The sequence below is a fragment of the Strongylocentrotus purpuratus genome, unplaced genomic scaffold (genome assembly GCF_000002235.5).
Source record: "Strongylocentrotus purpuratus isolate Spur 01 unplaced genomic scaffold, Spur_5.0 spur5_scaffold_3, whole genome shotgun sequence".
Taxonomy (NCBI): Eukaryota; Metazoa; Echinodermata; class Echinoidea; order Camarodonta; family Strongylocentrotidae; genus Strongylocentrotus; species Strongylocentrotus purpuratus.
The window spans coordinates 31,814,696-31,839,535 of NW_022145609.1; the positions used below are offsets into that span (position 1 = coordinate 31,814,696).

Sequence of the window (24,840 nt, forward strand, 5' to 3'; positions counted from 1 at the left end):
GAAATTTATACAACCGTTATTGTCTTTTTGCCCCTAGCTCGCTTCAATTCTCGCACAAAATATATTGATAAATCAAATGATTCCTGATGGCAACGAGATGACCAAATATGATTTATAATTTCATATAGTGCATATTGATGACTAAATAACATTTTTGCTATATTGAAAGTGCAATATTTTGGATTCGGATAGTACATTTTTCAGGCTATATAAACCCTTACGCGAAAATGTTCACGTATTGTGTATACGGGCCTCGACTGGATGGAAAACAAATGCTCTTTGATTAATTTTTGATTGAGGTGACGCGAAACTTTTTAACTCCTAAAAGGGTGCTGTGACTAAAAAAAAAGGTATAATAAGGCCAAATAATTTTAAAAAAAACATGTTAAGCGTCCTGTTTTTTTCGAAAAAATAGGAAGGAGGAGGCCCTTTTTTTTTTCTTTCTTTCAAAATGGCCGCTAAAAATGGCTGCTCGGCACATTTTCCTTGAAAGTCGAGCTTTTTTCAAGATGGCCGCCGACATTTTTTTTTTTTTTTTTTAATCAGAAATAGATCCATTTGAGTAGTGTTTTTCATGTGTTATTTTTTCTTTTTTTTTTTAATTAAAAAATTTCAACCAAAAAAAACCCAAAAAACAAGAGGAGGCGGCCCCCAAAAAGGAAGCATATTTGTTAATGGCCTAAACGCTGGTTTCCCGTTTCCGGGGGTTATTGTCCTACAATTCAGGGCCTCCTTTAGAAATTAGAACATGTTGCCCTCTTTAGGCTTACCCATGCGTTAACTTTCGCCTTGTGGTTTTGTTTAGGATCGTTTCCTGTTATTTTCACACCCACTTTGTGGTTAACAAGTTATATTCTTTTTTCTTTTTCTTGTTCTCATTCTTCTTCTTTGTCTTCTTCTTCTTCTTCTTCATCATCTTCTCCTTCTTCTTCTTCTTCTTCGATATTCTCAATTTCATTAATTTAATTCTTCTCTCTTCTTCTTCTTCTTCTTCTTCTTCTTCTTCTTCTTCTTCTTCTTCTTCTTCTTTCTTCTTCTTCTTCTTTCTTCTTCTTTCTTCTTCTTTCTTCTTTCTTCTTCTTCTTCTTTCTTCTTCTTCTTTCTTCTTCTTTCTTCTTCTTCTTCTTCTTTCTTCTTCTTCTTCTTCTTTCTTCTTCTATCTTCTCCTTTCTTCTCCTTTCTTCTTCTTTCTTCTTCTTTCTTCTTCTATCTTCTCCTTTCTCCTTCTTCTTCTCCTTTCTTCTTCTTTCTTCTTCTTTATTCTTCTTTCTTCTTCTTTATTCTTCTTTCTTCTTCTCCTTCTTCTTCTTCCTCTTTCTTCTTTATTCTTCTTTCTGCTCCTTTCTTCTTCTATCTTCTCCTTTCTTCTTCTTTCTTCTTCTTTATTCTTCTTTCTTCTTCTTTCTTCTTCTTTCTTCTTTCTTCTTCTTCTTCTTCTTCTTCTTCTTTCTTCTCCTTTCTTCTTCTTTATTCTTCTTTCTTCTTCTTTCTTCTTCTTTCTCCTTCTTCTTTCTTCTTCTTTATTCTTCTTTCTTCTTCTTTCTTCTTCTTTCTTCTTCTTTCTCCTTCTTCTTCTCTTCTTCTTCTTCTTTCTTCTTCCTTCTTCCTTCTTCTTTCTTCTTCTTTCTTCTTCTTCTTCCTTCTTCTTCCTTCTTCTTTCTTCTTCTTTCTTCTTCTTTCTTCTTCTTTCTTCTTCTTCTTCTTCTTCTTCTTCTTCTTCTTCTCTTCTTCTTCTTCTTCTTCTTTAATTCGCCCTGTCACAACAAATAATAATAAATAATAATAAAAACGTTACATATAAAGCGCTTACCACCGAAGTCTCTAAGCGCTAAAATGCGAGTGAGCAAAGCGACCGAGCTTCATAGTTTTTTTCGCATTCTAATCCCTGATCTCTAATATGAATTACGCTTTGAATTGGGGCACATCGTAGATTTTAAAAAAAATAAATTGTCCCCCTTTATCTACTTTGCGTTGTATGCGCCCCCTTTAAGCGCATCCGGGGCACGTGCCCAATATACTCCCGCTAGAAGCGCCACTTCCCAAACAGCGCCCGGATATGTACCCCAACTTTGTGACCCTCGTATTTGTTTTTCAGACCCCCGCTGTCGGCGTTGTTCCGTGGTGACAGTGGAGGTTCAGGGGGCACGTACCATGGGGGGGGGGGGGGGGGCTGTCTCCCACCGTATCAAACCTATACTATCACGTTTCCTCGAGGGGGAAGTTTCTTACTGCTTGCTTGTCTTTAGAGACATAATCATAATTATTATGTTTCTGAAAATTTGAAAATACATCATTTGTAATAGTTAAATTTCCAAAAATGGGAAGCTTAAGATTCGTACAACCCCTACCCCATGATGCATTACAGGAAAAATGTACTTGCACTCCCCCCCCCCCCTCCCCACACCTATGGTTTTATCCCTCGAATAAGAGAATATAAACTATAAGTTTAGGCACAGGATTATAAAAATACAAATAATAATGAGCCTGAACCAAATCGACATGTATTACATTTTATAGAATTACTTTAAATTGAAAAAATAAATTGTCGTCAGATCTTCCCCTTTAATGTTTTAGCGCATGATTTTAAGTGGCGTGATAAACAAACGCAGCATGAGCTTCAAGATGGGTCGTTATTTTGTCAAAGACAATTATCTCGTAAAAAATAGGGATAAGGGAAAACGTTTTAGCATGACTCGCGTCAGCGCATGCAGATTAATCGGTGTTAACTCTAACCAGGGAGTAATTTATTGGGAATTGAGTCTGAGTACCATTTTGCCCGACTGCTAGGCAACGCCCGATTCTGATTTATTGACGGCAACATTGATTCTCTGTCGGACTATTTGAGTATTATAATTATGATTTTGATGATCAAAGTAGATAATCGATATAAACTAATAATTCACAAACATGATTTTGTCATCGTAAAGGATATCAATCAAAATTGAAGTTTGACAGGTCGTATCCAATAATTTAACATTACCATCATGTTTTATTGAGTGACTGATAAATCCTATTTTTCTATAGTGCATCTGTCGAGTAGTTGTGAAAAAAATAAATGTGAAGAAACAACAAGAATTCGAGGTTTGCACTACTCCGAAGTTTGCCGGGGTGGAGAGTGGGGGGGGGGGGGGTCATCTCTTGAATGTTGAAATGCATGTGTGTTGTGCTCCTGTTGTAGCTTTATTTCCACCCACCCCCCCCCCCACTGGCGTACTGATGGGGGGGGGGGCTTGGGGGCAAAATTAAAACGTGGTTTATTTATAATTCGATACCAGTGATTTACAAATGTTGCTGAAATGCCATGAATTTCCTTTTTTTTTTCCTTTTCACTTATGCCGATTATGCAGAGGTGGAACTCCCAGGAGGGGGGGGGGGCACTGTGCCCCCACTTTTTTTCAGTTACCCCCTAAACAGCCCCCTTTTACATAGGACAAGTGCCCCGTTCCTTTCTTATAACAGTTCTTTTCCTTTTTAAAGGCATCGTTTAACAATGTTAAATCTGAGATGCACGGCCCTACGTGTTCAGTATCTGCATGGTGTAATATTGAAGCCATACAAAAAATTGCGCTTCAAAATGATCAAGAAGTTCCTCAAAAAAGTAAAAAATCTTTGAGTGAACGCATTTACCATACTCGTTTTCCCCAATAGACCATAGTGTTATGAAAACCGTGAGGAAAACGCAAAATTACTGACCTATAGGTTTATAATTATCATTGCAGCATGAGCTAAATCCAGGATTTTGTTTCAGAATCTGATACAAAGTTACCCAATCCCTTTAATAAGAGTACTTTTCACCTCTGATAAGTGCCCCTTTTATTTGTAACGTGCCCCTGTTCCTTTCTAATAAGTTCATTTTCATATTTCATTTGGATAAGTGCCCCTTTTTCTTCTTTTTTTAATTTTTATAAATGCATCCCCTTTTTCTTTAATTTAACCTAGAGCTCGCTCACATTTATAAATGTTATAATTATGTCACTTATATAAGAACTGTTTAGTCTTTCTTCGTTAGATTGTGCTTAATGCGCACTGCATGGGACCTTACAAATCTTACAATTTTTTCTTGATCGCTTCGCTCGCTCGAAAATTAATATACAAACCATCAAACCCAACTGCAAAGTATGTTGCTTAATAAGTAGTAAAGATAGAGAGAGAGAGAGAGAGAGAGAGAGAGAGAGAGAGAGAGAGAGAGAGAGAGGGGGGGCATGGAAATATCATCGTAGGTAAGACGGAGAGCGGGGTTAGACTGCGTTTGAAAGCTGAAAAGCTGTAATATCTGGGTGGGTTTTCGGGGGGGGGGTGCCCCAGTGCACCCCTTGCCCCCTTCGGCTTCGCTTATGTTGGAATGAGGATAACATCATCTATATGTCTGGCTGAGCTGTTATGTAAATTGAAGATCAAAAGTGGAATACTATCATCTGAGCATGGCGAGATATGTGTAGCTAGAAATCAATCGAATGCGGCACTTTAAAAAGGACAAACATTACGATAAAAAAAACAGTGCATGGTCTTGTGGCGCCGCGCTGCATGGAGACGTGATGTAAAGTGAACGAACCATTCAATCTGTGCACACCCACGTAACACACGTAATCCGCCGTGTGTTTTGAATAGTGGTATTTTTGGAAACATAGCCTTTTGGGTGAAGAGTGTTGGAGAGAGAAAGGGAGAGAGAGAGAGAGAGAGAGAGAGAGAGAGAGAGATAGAGAGAGAGAGAGAGAGAGAGAGAGAGAGAGAGAGAGAGAGAGAGACTGGGAGGGAGAAAGAAAAGAGAGAGGGAGAGAGAAGAGAGAGAGAAAAAAAATACGGAGAGAGGGGGAGAGAGGGAGAGACAGACAGACAGAGAGAAGGGGAGGGAGACGGGGACAATACGGAGACAGACGGTACGAAAGATAGATGAAAGTGCTTATATACATGAGAGATAGAGAGATTCAAAACCTTTTAAAGTGCATGAGATATAGGAGAGGAAAAACTTTAGACGGAGAGATATGGCATCTAGACATTGCAGACAGACATACACTGAGAGAATAACAGGAGAAAACAATCACAATTTTCACTGAAAATGAGGCAATATTATTAGAGAAAGCTAGATTCATTATTGGCATTTAATTCGCCAAAAATTTCTCACACAAAAGGTCATCATCTGCTTCATGATTCATCATAATCATCTCGAAGAGGTGGACCCGTGTTCAATAATTAAGTAATTCTACTTTTTGTTAATAATACAATAAACTGTGTAAAGAAATATCGGAGTATCGTAGAGTAGAGTAGAGGTGTTGTGGTGTAGTGGATAAGTCACCCGACTGCAGATCACAAGGTGCGGGGTTCGAGTCCCGCCGCAGCACTAATTTCCTTTGGCAAGACGTTAATCTACATTTGCCACTCTCCACCCAGGTGTTAAATGTGTACCCGGTAGGATGCGAAAGTTAATGTGGTTGGATGGGCAAGTTATTAGTGTGCGTTTGTAAAATGACGACTGGCCGGAATGCTCTCCAGGGAGTGGAGAATGTGCATACATTGTGTGCGGGTAAGCCTGAATCCGATGACCGGGGTAATCTAGACACATCGTTGTATCGATGTATTCGGCGCTATATAAAAGCGGAATGTTATTATTATTATTAACAAAACCTCCGAATTAATAAATATTATAGCCACTAAAATGAACCATCATGTTCTTGATCTTTTCTCAAGGGAGTGACGTCAATCAATAAAATGTTGTGTTTTCATGAGAAAAGAACATTCAAAAGATCATGAAGTATCTTTCTACCTCGCTCACTTTGCTCGCTCGCAATTTTTAAACAGAATTATTTCAGGCAGTGAAATGTCTGAATACCTCAATATTTAAGCAACGAGGTGCCGTAATATCTTTCTATTTGAAAGTGAGGTGCCCAATATCGTCATAATTATCAGGGCAGCAAGGTGCCCGAATATATCTCATAATATATTGAAATTACTTTTTTTTACCACACTCGTACGTAAATTTTAGAAACAGGATGTTCTTGGCAAGAATATGCCCGCATAAAAATATTATTCTCATGTGCGTGCAAGGTAGAACAGTAATGTTCTATAAACATTGCTTAATTGGGCTTTCCTCCAAGTGTTATCTATGTACATGTATATTTCATTTGTATATTTTTCTTTGTAAAATATTTTGTATCTGATTTCGGAAACAGCAACAAAGTTTACCAAATATCAGGATTGTTTTATTCCATTTATAGGGCAGTACAAAATAACATTCTATCATACCGACAGTTTTATCCATTTTTGTTCGCTCGCTAATAAAAGCTTGGAAAAAAATGTGCTCATACGTGTGGACATGGCATTTGACGAGTGCACTTGTTGCGGGACTTATTGCAAAATGAATGTTCATGCGATGAATATGGGATTGGGGTGACGCCACACTTTCTATTTCTTGAAATGGTGCCGTGACTAAAAGAGGTTGAAAAACGCTGCCTTAGATCACCGAGCAAAGCAAAATGTAGAGCATGATACACATCATCACTCTAAAGACTGAAATGTTAAATGTCAATTTGAAAGGGCCGAGGAGTGACCACTCTTTCAAAATGTCAGATTGTTCCTTTTAACCTGCTAGATTCAACCTTTATAGTGTTGGATCCAGCATGTTTAAAGTGTTAATCTACCATTTTGAAAGATTGGTCACTCCTCGGCCCTTTTAAATGGTGATTTAACTTCAGTTTTTACTATGCAAAGCATCTTCAATTTGACACAAAGTTTTAAAATTAATAAAGCGCAATATTGAAAGCTATGATGATTGAGAATCAAAATTAACGTTTCTAAAACCGGGTTCATTTTATCGCAATATGCAGTTATAATCACGTAGGTCAACAACTAGAACGGAAAGAGTAAAAAATATTCCTTGCAAAAGGACTGCGATGGAAAAATAGTAAGCTCTTGGGCAGGGGCGGATCTAGCTTTTTGCTCAGGGGGGGGGGGTTGACCAATAATGACGATGCGGAGCATCGTCCACGAGCCGCGAAGCGGCGAGCCGATTTTTTGGGGGTGTTTATTTGAACCCCGTAAGTGATGTTTTCCTGGCATCTATTAACACAATGGAGACCATAAAAAGCAGTGCATGATAACGTCTTTTTAAATCAAGTAACAGTTAAATACACAGTTATATCCAGAGTTATCATGTGTTTGGTTAAGTTACCAGATGAGTTGAATATCTTCTCACAATATTTGCACTTGAAAGGGTTTCTCTCCAGCGTGCGTTCTTTTTTCTTTCTTTTTTTCTTTTTTTTTTTTCTTTTTTTTTCCTTTTTTTTTTTTTTTTTTTTTTAATGTGGGGATTTTGGGGATGAGAATCGGCAACGCTGGCCTAGCTTGTCACTTCGGCGGTGGCCCGTGTCCTCAAAAAAGCTGATGGGGGGGGGGGGGGGGCAAGGGACTCTGTGACATTTGTTCGCCCAACCCCCCCCCCTCCCCCCAAAAAGAAATAATAATAATAATAATAATAATAATAATAATAATAATAATAATAAATGAAATAAATACATAGAAATAGAATAAAATAAAATTACAAGTTTTAAAAAAAGATAAGATTTAAAAAAATGGTCCCCAGATTTTTTTTTTTTTTTTTTTTTTTGGGGGGGGGGGGTTGCAACCCCCCCCCCAACCCCCCCCCCCCCTCTAGATCCGCTTCTGTTGGGGCAATTAATTATTTCTATTTTACACTTGGGGAGAGGGCATTTCGCAAGCGAATGGCGAATTGAAAAGACAAGAGAAGGAGATAAAGTAAGAGAGAGAGAGAGAGAGAGTGTGTGAGAGAGAGAGAGAGAGAGAGAGAGAGAGAGAGAGAGAGAGAGAGAGAGAGAGAGAGAAAGAAAAGGAGCCAGGGGAAATGGGGGGGGGGGGGGGGGGGGGGGGGAGGTAGAGAGACGAAAGGCAAAGATCCCTACCACCACCACCGCCATACTATCATACCAGTCTGTGCCCTCTCTGTAGCCAGAACCATACGCCATTTAATTGTTTCATGTCATCATCTATAAAAATATTATCTATCATCCCAAAGAGGAAAGAGTTCAAGTTGTATTTTCTCATTAGCGTGACACTAACTGTGACCATTTCTGTTCAAGGCTTTCCAACGGCAGGAGCATCACACCCCCGAGGCCCGGCGAGGACAATATTGATTTATCCATTCACCTGTAATTGAAGCGTCGTTGATATACTGCTGTGACGGTCATTGGCGGGGGATGGATCAGACGGGAAACGATCGTTGTTTGTGTCATATCAAGGCTCAATAGATTATCTAGCACGTATAACGACTTACGTGCAGACAACATGTATATGACTTTGAATTTGAATTTGTACATAACGCGTAATCATTGGTGTAGTATTGCCTGGGGTACGTTGCAGGGGGCATACGGGTGATCGGGTGGGGGCAATGAGGTTATACGGTCACGAAATTGAACGGTGAAAGAGAGCGAGAGAGAGAGAGAGAGAGAGAGAGAGAGAGAGAGAGAGAGAGAGAGAGAGAGAGAGAGAGAGAGAGAGAGAAACAGGAGAAGGAGTCGGGGTTTGGGGGGGGGGGGAGGGTAGAGTGAGAAGAAGAAAAACAGTCGGATACAAGTCATTGCTCAGTCTCTTTTTTTGGGGGGGGGGGGCCGGGGGTGTCATGATTGTGTTCCCTCCGTGCTTTATGAGCGATGTCCATCTATGGTAAAAAACTGATTGAACTGTTCTAACACCAAGATTGAAAAAGAAAAAGTTAATCAACAACAGTAACAATAACATCAACAAAATCCCTACAATTAGGCCTACAATATGAAAGATTCGCTTTCTTATCGGTTTATTGCGTCTCTTAGCTTTTTAAGTTCTGTCGTCTGATGGCGCTGTTTAACAATATTGAGAACAGACATCAGGTTGACGGTCATGAGATTGAACATGGTAAAACAGAGGATATATAACAGAGGTATATGTAACTTTCTGAAATACTACTTGTTATATCAGTTTGATTTAAATTTCCTCCCTAATAATGCATACTTTGCTGAAACTTTGGAAATCTCTTTAAAGGGGAAGTCCATCCTGATACTAATTTGGTTTTTAAAAAAAATGAAAAATGAGAAAAACAGGTAAGTGAAAGTTTAAACTCTGAAATTTCTCACCTCTCTTTCTCTCTCTCACTCACTCTCTCTCTCTCTCTCTGGAAATTTTCTAAATAACCAAGGACCTACTTTTTCTATGTAAATAGAGGACATACATAAACGTATCCCCATTTAATAATGGCTTCAAACATAACAATTTCACAGGGTTCTCAAACTGAAGATATCGGATATCCTCGTTTTGCGAGTGGCAGGCGCGTAGCCAGGGGGGGGCGGTGGGGGCGGTCGCCCCCCCAAACGCCGGCCAAAAAAAAAAGAGAGAGAAAGAGAAGAAAAAAAAGAAAGAGGACGTAGGAAGAAAAAGGGAAAAGGAGTCGAGAACGGTACAATGAATCGTCAAAGCTTCCGCGCTTCGCGCGGGAAGGGGGAAACTGAGTGCAAATTAAGAAATATCAGTCGGGAAAGGTACAACGAATCGTCTTCTTTCTCTAATAATTTAATGAAACGTCAAAGCTTCGCGCGAGAGGGGGGGGGGAACAGAATTCAGACAAGGATTAAGAGTCGAGAAAGGTACAACGAATCGTCTTCTTTCTCTAATAAGTTAATGAAACGTCAAAGCTTCGCGCGAGAGGGGGGGGGGAACAGAATTCAGACAAGGATTAAGAGTCGAGAAAGGTACAACGAATCGTCTTCTTTCTCTAATAATTTAATGAAACGTCAAAGCTTCGCGTGAGAGAGGGGAGGGACTGAATACAGATAAGGATTAAGAGTCGAGAGAGGTACAACGAATCGTCTTCTTTCTCTAATAATTTAATGAAACGTCAAAGCTTCGCGCGAGAGAGGGGAGGGACTGAATTCAGACAAGGATTATGAGTCGAGAAAGGTACAACGAATCGTCTTCTTTCAAAGCTTCCGCGCTTCGCGCGGGAGGGGGGAAACTCCCCCTCCCTGCACCCACCCCCTTAGGGAGCGCGCTTTGCGCGCTCTTTAAGTGATTCGCACGCTTTGCGTGCTCACTACCGCCCCCCCTAAAATGAAATCCTGGCTACGCGCTTGGCGAGTGGTTGCCAAAAGTGAAGTCACAAATTCTTACAAGTGTCCTTGCCCCCCCCCCCCCACCCACACCTTCTTAACTATTCTACCTCTCTCCTCATCCCCATCTTTCTCTACCAAATCACCACTCCTATACCGATTCTCCCTTCCTCCGCTGTTTGCTCTTTCCCCTTCATTCCCATTTCTCTGCTTCTTTCAAACAGCCAAAAGGAACCAAAGACCACAGCCTTGAACAAAAAAAGTGTCTGAATGACAACAATTTTAATCCTCATAATTTTAGACATTCAAAAATAATTCCATTTCTACAACGTCTGTTAATGCCAAGTAAATACAATCACATACATACAATTCATATTCATATTTTTCAAATGCATTATCGTATTTATTACAAAAATAATCAACATTATGAATGTTCAAGGGGAAAAAGAAACTGATATTAAGTTCGTTCTGATAAAAACAGAAAAATGAAAGGAACCAGTCAGTGAAAGTCCAATTAATCCAATTAAAAAGAAGACAAATTGAAGTTGTGATTAATCCAGCACAAATTGGCAACTCTGTGATATATCTTGCAAAGTCCCTTCCCATTTGCCCTGTACTAAAAATAAATAATAAAAAATTACTATTTTTAAATTTAAATCATTCATGCACCCTAAATATATTTATTAAAAATATGTTTTTATACAACCCCTGTATGAAACAAATCTATTCTGTTATCAATAACCAAGAGAATTAAAGCTTATGAAATTTTCTGTATATATAATGAGCAAATTGGAGAGGACCTTGCAAGAAACCTCAGTGTTGCCAATTTTTTGTTTTACTAAAGACAACTTCAAAAATTCAGAACTTTCTAATTTTTAATCGAATTTGGCTCCAACTTTCAATAATTAGTTTCTTGTTTTTTCTGCTTTTTTAAAATTAATTCCAGATAATTATCAGGGTGGACTGCCTCTATAATACCATTTTCATTATCTGTATTTCATCAACTTACTCATAAATACTATTACAGTCAAACACGCTCATTCTTATTTGCCTTTATTATTCCTCTGTAAAACTCCTTTGCTATTTAATAACTGATAAATCATGTCATCAAAATTGCCTATAAATCCTACCCGTCAAATATCAATATATCTTTTATTTACATATGTAAATCAAATACATGTACAACAATCAATGATATCACAACTTACGCTTCATTTCCTAGTAATCATTTCAATTACCATTACTCATTAACATGGTGTAATGATAAACATGCATATCATACCATTATTTTTCACATGTTTACTACAATACCTGTTAATACCTTTAAAAAAGTATTACAACTAAAATAATGATGTGAAGCTGCATATATAAACTACAAAAACCAGGATCATGATGTCATTCGTATTATTGTTCCTGAGTTGCATTGAATTAGCATGAAGTATTATGTAGAAGCACATTGTATTATAATATGGTATATCACTCTAAAATTAAACTTATTTTCTGAAGTCTCTTTATTTGATTTCAAGGCTAAAATGGAAGAGCAAATTATTTACCTTTTGGAAGTAAAGGTATCTCCTTAATGGTTTAAAAGAAAACAAAGAAACAAAAAAGACAATCAGTGAGAGGTCCACGGGAGCCTGATATAAACAAAAGCTCTAGTAGATTGCTCAAATATGGATTAAAAACAAATTTTAAGAAAAAAAATTCACCCCTAAGAAAGAGTCTTTTGTTTCTGTAGGAAATCTTGAAAACCCATTAATATCAATTCAGAATGAAGACCTGCACACACAGCAAGATGAAAATATTGCGAGTAATTTTGCTGATAACACTCATAACATCATTGATGATGCATCTTATAATATTTGCAAACTTTAAGTTGAACTCTATTCCATTCTAGATTACATATGAATACAAACATGTAATGATGGGCAATGCTTGTAAAGCAGACATGATGCAACATCTCTCAGAGTTTGTGAATTTTGATCATACAAGTGTGACTGAAATTAAAATAGGACTAGAAAATATGAATATGTCCATCAGATGGGCTCACAAGTTCTTACAATATTTTCACTTTGGAGATGCACACTGATTCAAAGATAAATGAACAATGATATAACTAGATTCATACAGCGTATACTGGTAGGCACACATGCATTTGACACAGGCAGTGTATGCTCAGAAACAGCGTGTTTCTACTGGATATATAATGCTGTAGTCTTCTGTCTACTTTCATTATTGAACAGTGATCATAATGACGGTCTGATGACTTATAGTCTACAAGCAAAATTTGGTTCATGATTTCATAATTATTCACAGCCTCTAAATAATAATGGTCTGATGACTGCTAGTCTACGAGCAAAACTTGGTACATGATTTCATAGTTATTCACAGCCTCTAACTAATAATGGTTTGATGACTGCTAGTCTACAAGCAATATTTGATACATGATTTCATAACTTCAAACTGCTCTTGTGGTAAGCTTAGGACAAAAAGAAGAAAAAAAAGTTAAAGTTAGGTATTAAGCTAATGACCCTTCTAGAAAGGTTCATTGATAGGGTTTAGAGTAGGCTATCCTTGAAGAGCTGGACCTGAATGAAGTCAGTCCAGGTCCTGAGTGAACCGAGACTTGATCCTATTGGAGTGAGTTCTGGTTCTGAGTGGAAGTCTTGGTCCTTAGTGAGATGTGTCCTGGTCCAGGATGAAGTAAGCCCATTTTTAAATTGATGAGTCATGGTTCTTGATAAGACCGAGTCCTGGTCCAAACTGATTGAAGACCTGACCCTGAATGGAGTGAGTTCTAGGCCAAGTGGAAGTCATAGTCCTGAATACAGTCAGTCGCGCTCCTAAATGAATTGGATCCTAGTCTTCAATAGAGATATGGTCCTAAATAGAGTGAGTCCTGGTTCATAATGAATCAAGACCTGATCCTGAATGGAGTGAGCCATATTCCTAAATGTGATGGGTTATAGTCCTGAAACTAAACACCAGGCCTGAATTGAGTAAGACTTGGTCCTAGACAGTTGGAGACCAGTTAACAGCAGCCCGGAGCCGCATCAGCGCAGCCTAGGTACACATAGGGATCCACTGGGCAATCCTTGGCGATCTGAAAAAAAAAAAAAAAAAAAAAACAAACAATCAAACTCTAAGAAACATTCACTTATTCCTGCATCTCCCCCTTTAAACCATTGCTTACTTGAACAGGGTTGCACCTGTATAAAGTGTATGGGAATAAGAGAACTTGGCAGTCAATGGATTAATCTCTTTTCAACCATCTTCAACCAATAAATGACATTCGTGTTTGGCATAAAAAGACACGTCTGAATAGCAAAGAGTAAAATAGTTGATGATGTCCGTGAATAAAAAGTTTTTATTCGACATAACTATGTGAAAGACAGTTTCAGTAATATTAAGTCCAATAAAGGTATTACATTACATGTGTATTTATAAGCTCCACAACTTGAAAATACCTCGGTTTCGCCACTCTTTGCACCATCTCCAATTGTGAAGACTTTGCTATATCTTGACTTCCTCATGATCTCTGCTAATTCTGCATCTACCTTGACAGGAACGTTAGCCTGTTGGAAGACACACAATAAAATGATCAAGGATGGCATTTATATAGCTTACATACATGTATCTATAAATACTTTCAGATATATTTCTGAATCACAAAGTGTTGACATTCCATTGCATTCATAAAACAATTTTGTAGAGAATTTGAATAATAAGTAGCAGTCAGTCTAAAGGAAATTTACATGAAACTTGTATAAAGAAACATTGTATTTATAACTATAAAGAAACGTTGTATAAACTATAAATAAACGTTTTATAAACTATAAATAAACGTTTTATAAACTATAAATAAACGTTTTATAAACTATAAATAAACGTTTTATAAACTATAAATAAACGTTTTATTAACTATAAATAAACGTTGAATAAAGAAACGTATAAAGAAACGTTGTATAAAGTAAGGTTGTATAAGATTTATCAGAAAGCGAAAGGTGCATAGAGACTGGGAAACAACCATGATGACATCAAGAAACGTCCTATAAAGAAACTAATTTGAAGAGGTCAGAGCACTCTCACCACAAGCCCTATTCAGACAAATGTGGGACCTTGATTCTTCATTGAGTTATTGTTCAAAAGGTTGCTCAATCATTTGTTTCGTTATACGACATTTCATTACATGACGTAACTTTTATTTTAACATGACATACAGTCTGGGAAAAAGGTAATAACTTAGCCATACAATGAATTCAGGTAGTCTGAATGCTGGGAAGGAAACATAACCAGGGGAGTGTTTCACAAAGATCCTAAGTTGAACTTAACTCTAAGTTCGACTTAACAATTATGGAAAGCTGTTAGCATCCTTGAAAATATTTTGTAAAAGTTATTTTAAAAGGCATAAAATGTTGATTCAAATCATTCATATTTTCTATTATCATGGGAGATTAATGTTCTTTATGTGGAATTTATAAAAAGTCTAAAATACTTGAATTTTCATTATTGAATATATTTTATTTTAAGGCTACAAATGGCTCTCCATAATTTTTAAGTCCAACTTAGAGTTAAGTTTGACTTAGAATCTTTGTGAAACACCCCCTGAAAGCTATTCAATTTACCTTGAAGGTGTTCTCTATGTCAAAGGGAAGCTCGGTCTCATATTCGGCGAGTGTTCCGTTGTATGTCACCACCGCAGGGTTCTTACAGTCATCCTTGGACAGCTTGAACAGTCTGTACGTTACTGACATGAAAACAATGTCTCCTGCAGATGCAGAAAAAAGAAAATGATGCATTAATCCAACGACAACTATCAGAATTTTCTTATTCCTCTACATACAGCTCAATACACAAAATATCCAGTTCCGTTAGGCAATTATCGCAAATGAGATGAATTTGGTGGGAAAGGAACAGAGTATACTGTTGTATCCAACCACCACTGAATTTTGACAAGTATAAACCTTGGACACCTTAAACAGTTTGCAATAATGTCTCCTGCAAAAAGAGAGATATAGTCGACCCACTGACTTCTGAATTCAATCACTACCCTCAGAGCATAAATGGGTAAAGGCCAATTCAATTTTTTTTTTTTTTTTTTTTTTTTTGGGGGGGGGGGGGGGAACAGTCTGTATGTTACTGTCATTAAGACAAATAGAGAAATCTATGGTTCATAATATTAGTTTAAAGTCTACAAAACAGGAATCATTTCTTCCAAGATAGGACTAAGACCTTGAGGATGACTTTGACAATTAAATCTATAATTGTGTGTATGACAACTTCATAATTTTACAAACAGAGGCTCCGGTGTAAACCATTCATACCTGTGACTTCCAGTAGCTTCTTATCCTCAACTTTGACCTTCCGTGCTGTTACAACACGAGGTTTGGTAAACCCTATCTCCTCAGCGTACTTCTCCAAATCTGTCCAACAGAGGGCGCCAGCCAGACATTCACCTACAGGAAAGAGAAAATGCATTTGAGATTCAAGACATTAATCTACATTTGCCACTCTCCATTCAGGTGAAGTAAATGGGTACCCTGTAGGAACAAATGCTTTAGCGCCTTATCATCCTAGCTCAGCAACAGCCGGGGTAATAATGTGACACACAGGGCCTCCATTTAACATCCTATCTAAGGGATGTCTGGCCTTTTCTTCATAGAAATCCTTTTGCCCCCAATCACAACCCTTTGTAAAATCTAAAGTTGGTACGTAACATATTTTGTTAAATATCATTTTTGAAATAAAGACATACAACAAAATGAGACCTCTGCACCATTATTACAGACTATCACTATAAAATGAAATAAAGTGCACCTCATCACTATCATTTATCAAACCAACAGCAAATCAAAACGTGTTTCATCATTTAACCACCCCTTTAAGGTCCCTTCCAGCTCATAAGCTACCGTTGCACAATTAATTTGGAAACATAGCTCCTGGTCATACAATCATATCTCATACACGCACACGACCTTTGAACTTTTAACATTATCAAGGCACTGAGGGCATGTACAACCGGGTTTGGATGTAAACAAAACTGGCTATATTTAGCTCCTTTATAATCCCTGTCATAGGCGCATGATTAGAATGACACTGCAAGCCCCTTCGTAACTCATATATGGGAGAGTGCATACATGCATGTATGAAAATCAATCATGCCAACATTGTGATTTTTTTCTAAAGCAATGGATGCTCCCATTATAGTATGTGTCTATCATATATCAAGACTCAAATGACCTTAATATATCAAATTAAATTGCTTAATTTTGGAAAATAAATATCATTAATATATTATGTATTATTGTGAAACTCATTCTGTGAACAAATATGATAAGATTTTCTCACTACTAAACTGAAAAATACAAACATCTACAAGCACAGAAAATATCATATTTTGCATATTTAAACTAATATTTGCTCCATATTTCTTTTATGAAAGATCCATGTATAGGATTAGGGCTGCACATGGGTTTTTAGGTTAAGTATAATTATGTTTATGGTTTTACTGTTTGGTCAATGAATTTATTTGTGTAGTAAGAGCATAGGCAGTAGCCTTTACACTGTATGATACAACTGTGAAACACACACAAAAATAATCATATTTTATCATTAAAGGATTCTGATGGCTAATTTTTTTTGTTAAATAAGTGCATTTTTCAAAAGTTTTACCTGATAAACTTTTTTGCAAATATTATGTACATGTTTTGTCTAAGCATTCTTAATTGTAATGTGTCTTTCTATACTCTTACTCTTATTGTGACTGAGTCATTTAAATGATGTTATGGTTATTTGTATCTTTAACGCAAAGTAAAATAAAATTGACATTGAATTAAAGGTAATACAAAGTTTTGGTAAATTATGAAAATTGGGTGGATAGTGATTCCTTACAATTTTGATATATATTTGGATGCCCCTGTGGATTTATTATAAGCACTAAAAAAAGTAGCCCATGAAACACTTCTGCTTTCGAGATAAATTGAATATCAAAATTTACCGGTGCTCCCGGTAATTTTGATAAATTTCAAATAGCGCCTACGGCCATACAATGATAGCTGCGACCATGAAAATTTCAAAATATGCAGTTGTGATATATAATTTCCAAACGGAAATAGCCAATTGGTCGATTTTGGGCAAGAAACATTGTTTTATAGCTAAATCAAAATCTTGACCTTGAGAGGGAGCTATACAGCATAAAGAGTTTATTATTTATAATTTCATCACTTTAGACTCAATTTCAACCGCGACAAGAAACACGGAATATTGTAGGATCACTTATGCTTCCAATATGTTTATTTGAACCAAATTCATGACCCCATACCAAAACTTTGTAATACCTTTAACAGAAGGAATACAATGACCTTTTCCCTTTGACCCCCATAGAAGTACTACTTACCCCACAATACTTTGTGTTTCCTGATGTGTTCTGGGATGTCCTGCTGGACGTAGATATCTGAGAAGTAGAACTCGCCGCCTTCTTTCAAGACCCGGTGAGCTTCACGGACCACCGACGGTTTGTCAGGGGAGAGGTTTATCACACAGTTGGACCTGTGAGTATCATCAAAATACAGTTTCTAAATTGGAACAGGACCCTGTCTTATAAAGAGTTGATATCAATCAAAACTTATGAAACACATAATTAATGTCCTTCTGGCTCTTAACAGACAAAACGTTGTACTACTAGAAACAAAGTAAAATTCTATTTTAAAAAAGAGAAACGTTTTCTTTCTGTCACATAGTTTTTTTATAGCTTGCTATCCAGCACAAGATGACTTTGTTTCAATGACATATCCTATGGGAGTCAAAAGTCTTTAATTTTATTACTACATGTACATATATTGTTAAAGAAAAATTACAAAGACATCAATGATGTCAAAAAAAGTAAAAGATTACTTACCCATCATATGCAATCAATTAGTGTACTTGTTTTCAATGAGGCTTCAAAATAACTATTTTTTTCAGGGTCCATGTTAAATTTTTTTTTGTCGTTGTTGTTGTTGGAGGGGGGGGGGGGGTTAAATTTGGGGGCCAATATGAACTGGGTTACTGGGACCTGTCAGTAATGAGCCCTGTTGAAATATATTAGAGTGTTTATCTAAAATACAGCTAAAGTGAAATTAACCCTTTTAAGACAATCATTCTTCATAGTGTTTGGCTCAATAACTTTTGATTTAGAGCCCTAATAATATGCCAGATGCATGAGAAGTAAAGGCTTATTTGTGTGCACATTCTGCATCCATTTTTATAACATGACTATATTGTATTTGATGCCAGGTATTCTAAAAAGGAAAATAAGCTTTAAATTCCTTAAATTGGCAACACATTGAGAGATTCAAAATAATTGTTTTTCAATCAAAATTGGCAATTTTTCAACCTTATTCACAACATTGTCGCCAATGTATTTTCTTTGTTTTCAGAGAGATTACATTTATTTTCTAAGGTAGCAATAAGAGAAAATATTATTGTTGCCAATTTGAAGGGAAAATGTGATCAATTTAGCCCTGAAGGTAAATCCTGTCCTTCACTGGGGTCCCAGAGCTATCATTCTTGTGTTCCTTGCTGTTATATCATGTACCATTGTTTAAGTTTGATTTGGTTTGAATAAACTTGAACTTGAACTTGAACTTGAACTTGAAAGGGTTAAAAGGGTGACATGACTTACACAACAATGTCATACTGGTTATCCTCCACGTGAGCATCTTTCAGGTTCTCAATGTAGCCCTTTCTGAACTCTACGTTAGGGGCGGGGTAGCCAAACTTCTCCTGGTGGTGGGTCACATACTTTCTGGCAAGCTCGAGCTGCAAGGTGCAAATCAAACGGAAAAATTGGAGAATTAAAAAAAAAGGACAGAGATGACAATGGTTAGATGATACTTTAGAGTCCTGCCACAAAGCAAAGAAAATGTTGATAATAACTGATAAATGGATGGAAATAATGATGATATACTTTTTGCTTTGTGAAAATCTTGCTGGATTTGCTGTGCTGCAGGTGAGACTTCATTGCAGTTTTTTAAAAGTATTTTCTTTGTGTTTTTATAGTTTTTACCTGAGCTTTTTTCATTTTCCCACAGCTCTTCCAAACCTCTCATCACTGTTATGAACCCTTTCCACTGATGATGTCAACTATTCTTTGAAAAATCCATTTTTTCAGGAGAAAATTTAATAATGATACATCCTGATAGAAGCATTGGGGATTAATAATGCAATGTGATAATATAATAACCATCAAACTCTAAGATAATCTACATTAAGTTTCTAAAATACAAAAAATACAATTATTTTTCAACAAAATATTTCTTCTTTCATTATTTAAATACAGGTACATGTACATAGAGCTTAGTTTGTGTAATTATTAAAATTCATCACAAAGTAGTGTGCTGTGAAAAGAAGTTGAAACGGCAAAATTTGGTAACAATGTTTACAAATTATATATATATATATATATTTATGCAGTCAAATATTTCAACATTATACCCTTCACCTATATCTTGCCATTATGTTGTTTATGCCATACACTCCATTGCTACGTTGTTGCAGTCCTCTTCTTTTCTCTTTCTCCAAGCTCTCTATCCTCTTCTCCTCCTTGCCTATCCCTTTCTCCCTTTCTTCTATTTATAATGTATATTATGTATTTGTGTATTCGAGCGTACCCATTATAAGCTCTGCTTATCGGGTTTCGCGCCTTCTTCCTTGTAATACAAGTTCTTTAATTATATTTATGTTCCTACGTTACGTATAAATTGTATTGTTTGAACAGATGTCTAATATGTTTGTCAAATTGAATGGAAGAAAATAAATGTTCATTTGAAGTGAAGAATCAAATTTGAAATTCCATTTTCCCCATAAGGACAACTAACCTGTTCATCTGTCATATCAACGCCTACGACAAATCCTTTAGGACCGACGAGCTTGCTGATTGCATAACAATCACGTCCAGTTCCGCTTCCCAAGTCAACGACCCTTGCATCCTCTATCAGGCTCGGAATAGTCAGACCGCATCCATAGTACCTGGGAGATAAAAAGTCAAGACAAAAAATTGAGAGAAAACAATATATCAGGTGTCCAGGTATAGTGGTTTATGCACTTGACCCTCAATCCAAGTGTGGAGGGTTCGAATCCCAGCCTGGTACTATACTGCCGTTTTGAAAGACATTAATCCACATTTGCCACTCTCCACTCGGGTGTACACGGGTACCAGCAATGGCAATGGCTGGAGCAAAAACAATTGGAGGGTCCACAGCAAGAGCAGTATTATAGGGCATTAGTGATGTGGCTACCCTCAGTAAATAAGATCTTTTAGGGAATTTAATCACCTAAATAAAAGAAATAGAAATAGATTTCTTTCCTACCTTGTCTCGTAGAAACACCTGTTGAGTACAGATACTTGGAACATATATTAAATCACAAGTAGTAGTTCAAATATTGCACATCACCCGTAGAAAGAATATGTAAGACCATGTACAAAGTAATGACGCTTCTTCGCGAATTAAGTAAAGAAGAAGAAACTTATAATCTCTATAAAGTAATAAGGCCTCTGAACCGAGTAGAGAAACAAGCGAAGAAATAGGACAAGAATTAAGATGAAGCTGAATTAGCTTTGCTGTTGATCGATCGACTCTCTAGAATAGGTGTGCTCTATATGAACAGCTCAGGAGAAGAAATCATGCAGAAACGTGTTGACTCAACTGAGATGTAAGCAGGAGTTGTTGACTCGACCGAGGTGTAAGCGGGAGTGGAGAAAACCTCGTGGTGATGAAAATACGTGGGGTGAACGATGCGCGGAACCACGATGCTCGATTGGAGGAATGAACACACGTGGTACGAATAATGAATATAAATAAATACCCTGATGGAAAAATACAGGAGACATAAATGTATGGTGAAAATAGGTCGAATGTAAGAGCCGCTACAATCTAATTAATCAGCAATTTGTTCATCAAATTGGAGTTAACTCGGCACTTTTGCGTACTTGGCAATAATTTCAGTGGTACAACTTAGAAATAGAATTGAAAACCACACAATGGACCTGTGAATTGCCAGAAGTATAATGTTTCTACAATTTCACTTGTTAAAGTTTTCAGCATTATCTTCCTGGCAACTATTTTACACACTATGATCAAGTAATCTTGAATTAGAAGCGTTCTGAAAGACAATTAATGTGAAAATTCACCATAATATTTGCGGCTGATAATCTAGCTTTACTTTCTGCCGAGAGTCGACTCTAGTGCCGAGTTAGGCCATATCAACTGATCAAATTCCAATAGATCGTACTCGTAGGCTTACAAAAGATGCGACAGAAAAAAGGTTGATGGCTGTTAAGTTTAGTCTCCTTCAACTGCAACATGCTTACATTTCATTTTTATAGCTTCTGTGTAATTATGTCTAAAACTAAAAGAGACTTTATTAAGGTCAGCCTTTGGGTTAATATTTTAAGTATAGACTCTAGATCTACCCGTTTTTACTAGTTTTAGTAGTTAAAATTAGACCTAGACTGTAGCCTAGGCCTAGATATTTGTTTTTTTGTTTAATTTTTAGCTTTTGCTGTTCCCCCCAAAACCCCAACATTATGATTATTTACTTTTCCTAATCCTATACTCTATAGAGAATAAATTATTACGGACACTTTTGTCTGCTCTGAGCTTAATCTTTTTTTTTAAAGGAACTTTGAGCTAAAAAGTAAATCAGATTTGCAATACGTACGTTGCGAGTATGTCATCGTGAACAGAGGAGATCGCCTGCCGAACGCTGAGCTTATCCTTCGCCGTGCTTGCCCCGAGCTGACAGGTATCCGTCAGTAGGTCGGTGGCAGTTTGAATCGTCTTCCCGTAGTATTCTTTTACGTCGTCGTGTACTGAATCCATATTGAATGTGATTAAAAGTAAATGTGAAATAATAGTGTCCTTAAAACAGCAGGTGTTTGTTGTACGTTGGGCGGTAGAATGTTGAGGTTAGACTAGCACTTTGTCTTTGACTTTGGCTTATATAGCTAAACATATGTACGGCGAAGTGCAGTGCAGACGCTAGACGTGTGACCTATTGCCGCTGTAGTAATAACAAAACGGTGCACGCATTTCGACTGCTTCGGAGTGATTGCCAATTGTGATACAGTATGTACCAATAAGAATGTAAACACAACTCACTCAAACCGTATGATGCACTGGAGCGTATTGTACGCGTTGTATTTGACAGAGAAAGGATACCAGTCTAGCTTATTCGGAAGGAGTTTCTAGATGCTTGTAGAAAGTACTAGAGAGGTAGTATGCTACCCAGTATTTGGAGGGGGAAGAGATCGAGCAAGGGGCAGTTGCCCCCTGAAAACTTTCCAAACAAGACACACAATTAACATCATTAATTTTAAATTCATTAAGTGAGGAAATCATTGCAATGTGAATAATCACTAAAGTTAAAATGTTAAAGAAAAACAATGCCAATGTTTTCAAAACATTATCACTCGTTATCTTGCTATTATGTTTGGTTTCATAGTAATAAACTATTAAAGGTAGAAGATATCTATCTCTTGCAGTTAGGCTCAATCATGTATGATTTTGAAAATGGTACTCTCCCAAATGCGTTAGTACAGCTATTTAGAAAGAACAGTCAAATTCACAGCTAATACAAGACCGTGCAACTGCACTCCATATATATATACCGCGTGTAATGCCTTTACTATTGATTCGTTCGTTCGTGTCTCCTTAGATCAAGATTACTGTAACCTTGATCTTCGGAGTAGTTGCTACAACCGGCCGTGTCAGACACGTTGCCCCAGGGTGCGAGATACTTGTAGCGTGCCCCCATTTAAAACAATTATACAGTTACAGTTAACAATACATTTAATTAATAGTATATGAAACTATTAAAAGTTACTCTCATGGGAAAAAATATTGCATATACATATATTATGAATCAATTGATTTGGTCGATCCAGTTCGATGGCATAAACACGGCACTACTGGACAGAGATCCTAATAATTCAGAGCTTGGTCTTGTTGCTCTGTTCGCCAGCAGTTTAAGGATATAGAATCCCGCGGCACATTACTCACAAGAGTAATGTGCCGCGGGATGTAACTCGCTCTATATCAGTGTCTCTGTTTTTAAACGCAAACTGAAATTATATTAATTGAGTAATTATGCTGAAAGTATTTGATGTAAAAACTATGTCATCACCAGGGGCGGATCTAGGGGTCACATGGGGCACGTGCCCCCCTCCCCGGCCACAAAAAAAAAAAAAAATTAGTGCTCACAAAAAAAAATATATATAAAGTCCTCTTACCCTCCCCCCCCCCCCCCGCTTATTCAGCGGCTGGCTGAGTCGTTGCGAAATTAACCCCACCCTTGAAAAAATCCTGCGTACGCTACTGATTTCACCCCATGCCATTTTGTGCCCCCCCCCCCCCCCGGTAAGAAATTCGTGGATCCGCCTCTTTTCCAGGCTGGCCCTTACCTTACCTTACCAACATTTCTTCATTTATTCGCAAACTCGTTTTGTTCTGTTTTGCTCTATTGTACTTTTTCCTTTCTCTCTCTCTCTCTCTCTTCTTTTTCTTCCCCATCACCATTTCTCCTACATATACCGGTAACTTTCATCCTTCTCAACTTTTCTGTTGTTGTTTTGTACTGGTTTGCGCTTTCGCTCTCCATCCTTATGTATATATATATATCCATTTTCTCCTTTTCATAATACATCAATCTATCTCTTTTGTAAATATTTCCCATGTGTAATTGCTTTTAGTTTGTTAAGGTAGTTTAGTTGTTAAGTATTTTTTCTTCAAAGAAATTAAATCATTCAGGTATTATATTCTATTTGGGGACCTTACTCTAACAAGCCCAGCTTCTATAAGGTTTCCTCTTTCTTTCATGTACAGAACATGATCTTACATAAGTAACTTTTTTTATAGAATTTCTTTAGTTAACAAGATTTGTATGTTGAACGTTACTATTGCGCTTCAAATTATGTTTGTTATATTGATAATCTGCTGTTCCAGTTACTTTAATTGAAATTCTACTGTATGTACAAAATTGTTTGTGAAAGAAGAAATAAAATGAACTATGAACCATAAACTATGAAAAAACTCTTTTGCCGCATAACGGAGATAGAAGGCGTTGAAGGGCCAAGTAAAAAATTACATCTCACAGAGAGGAAAAACCTCAATCCTGATGGGGTTATAAGAACATTCTCATAACGGAAGACTGAAAAGACTATATAAAAACGCTGCTGAGCAGTGAAATGAGTTTACTAAAAGAAAAATATACAAAGAAAATATCTTTAACGTCACCGTCTTCCTTACGCGCCATGATTGTGGTCGGGCTTCCAATGTTTAAAAAATGACACAGCCTTCTTAACTGATGCTAGATCCTATTTTCCAACGAAACTCCGCCCCTGCCCGAGTCCCCGAGCCCCAAATATAGTGGGAAAAAAAAGAAATTGTGAATAGGAGAGGGATAACGTATAAGAAATTACTATCCGAACCCCTCCAAAATCCTAATCCCAACGTCCTACCAACAATCCTTTTTGTTGTCTTCTTTTTTCCTCTTTCTTTTCGTCTTTCTCTCTCTCTCTCTCCCTCTCTCTCTCTCTCTATCTCTGTCTCTCTCTCTCTTCTTCTTCTTTTTCTTTTTTTTTTTTTGGGGGGGGGGAGGCATTACTAACATGTAATCTAAGGAGACAAACAAAGTAAAACTCTTTATTTAATTTGACGTTACATACAACCCCATAACTCATTGTTATATCCACAGGAAACCATTGACGCATCAG

General features: G+C 37.1%; 1 protein-coding gene across 1 annotated transcript; it reads right to left on the reverse strand.

Moving 5' to 3' along the window:
* Nucleotides 1–11,023: 11,023 nt before the first annotated feature.
* On the reverse strand, nucleotides 11,024–22,170 carry LOC579047 (arsenite methyltransferase). The gene is made up of 8 exons (XM_779182.5): nucleotides 21,789–22,170; nucleotides 19,946–20,096; nucleotides 18,751–18,887; nucleotides 17,485–17,636; nucleotides 15,413–15,544; nucleotides 14,714–14,856; nucleotides 13,556–13,663; nucleotides 11,024–13,191 (listed from the first exon to the last, which is right to left on the reverse strand). Exons 1-8 carry the CDS (start codon nucleotides 21,947–21,949, stop codon nucleotides 13,120–13,122), a joined length of 1,056 nt encoding a protein of 351 aa, XP_784275.2. The 5' UTR covers nucleotides 21,950–22,170; the 3' UTR covers nucleotides 11,024–13,119.
* Nucleotides 22,171–24,840: the final 2,670 nt, after the last annotated feature.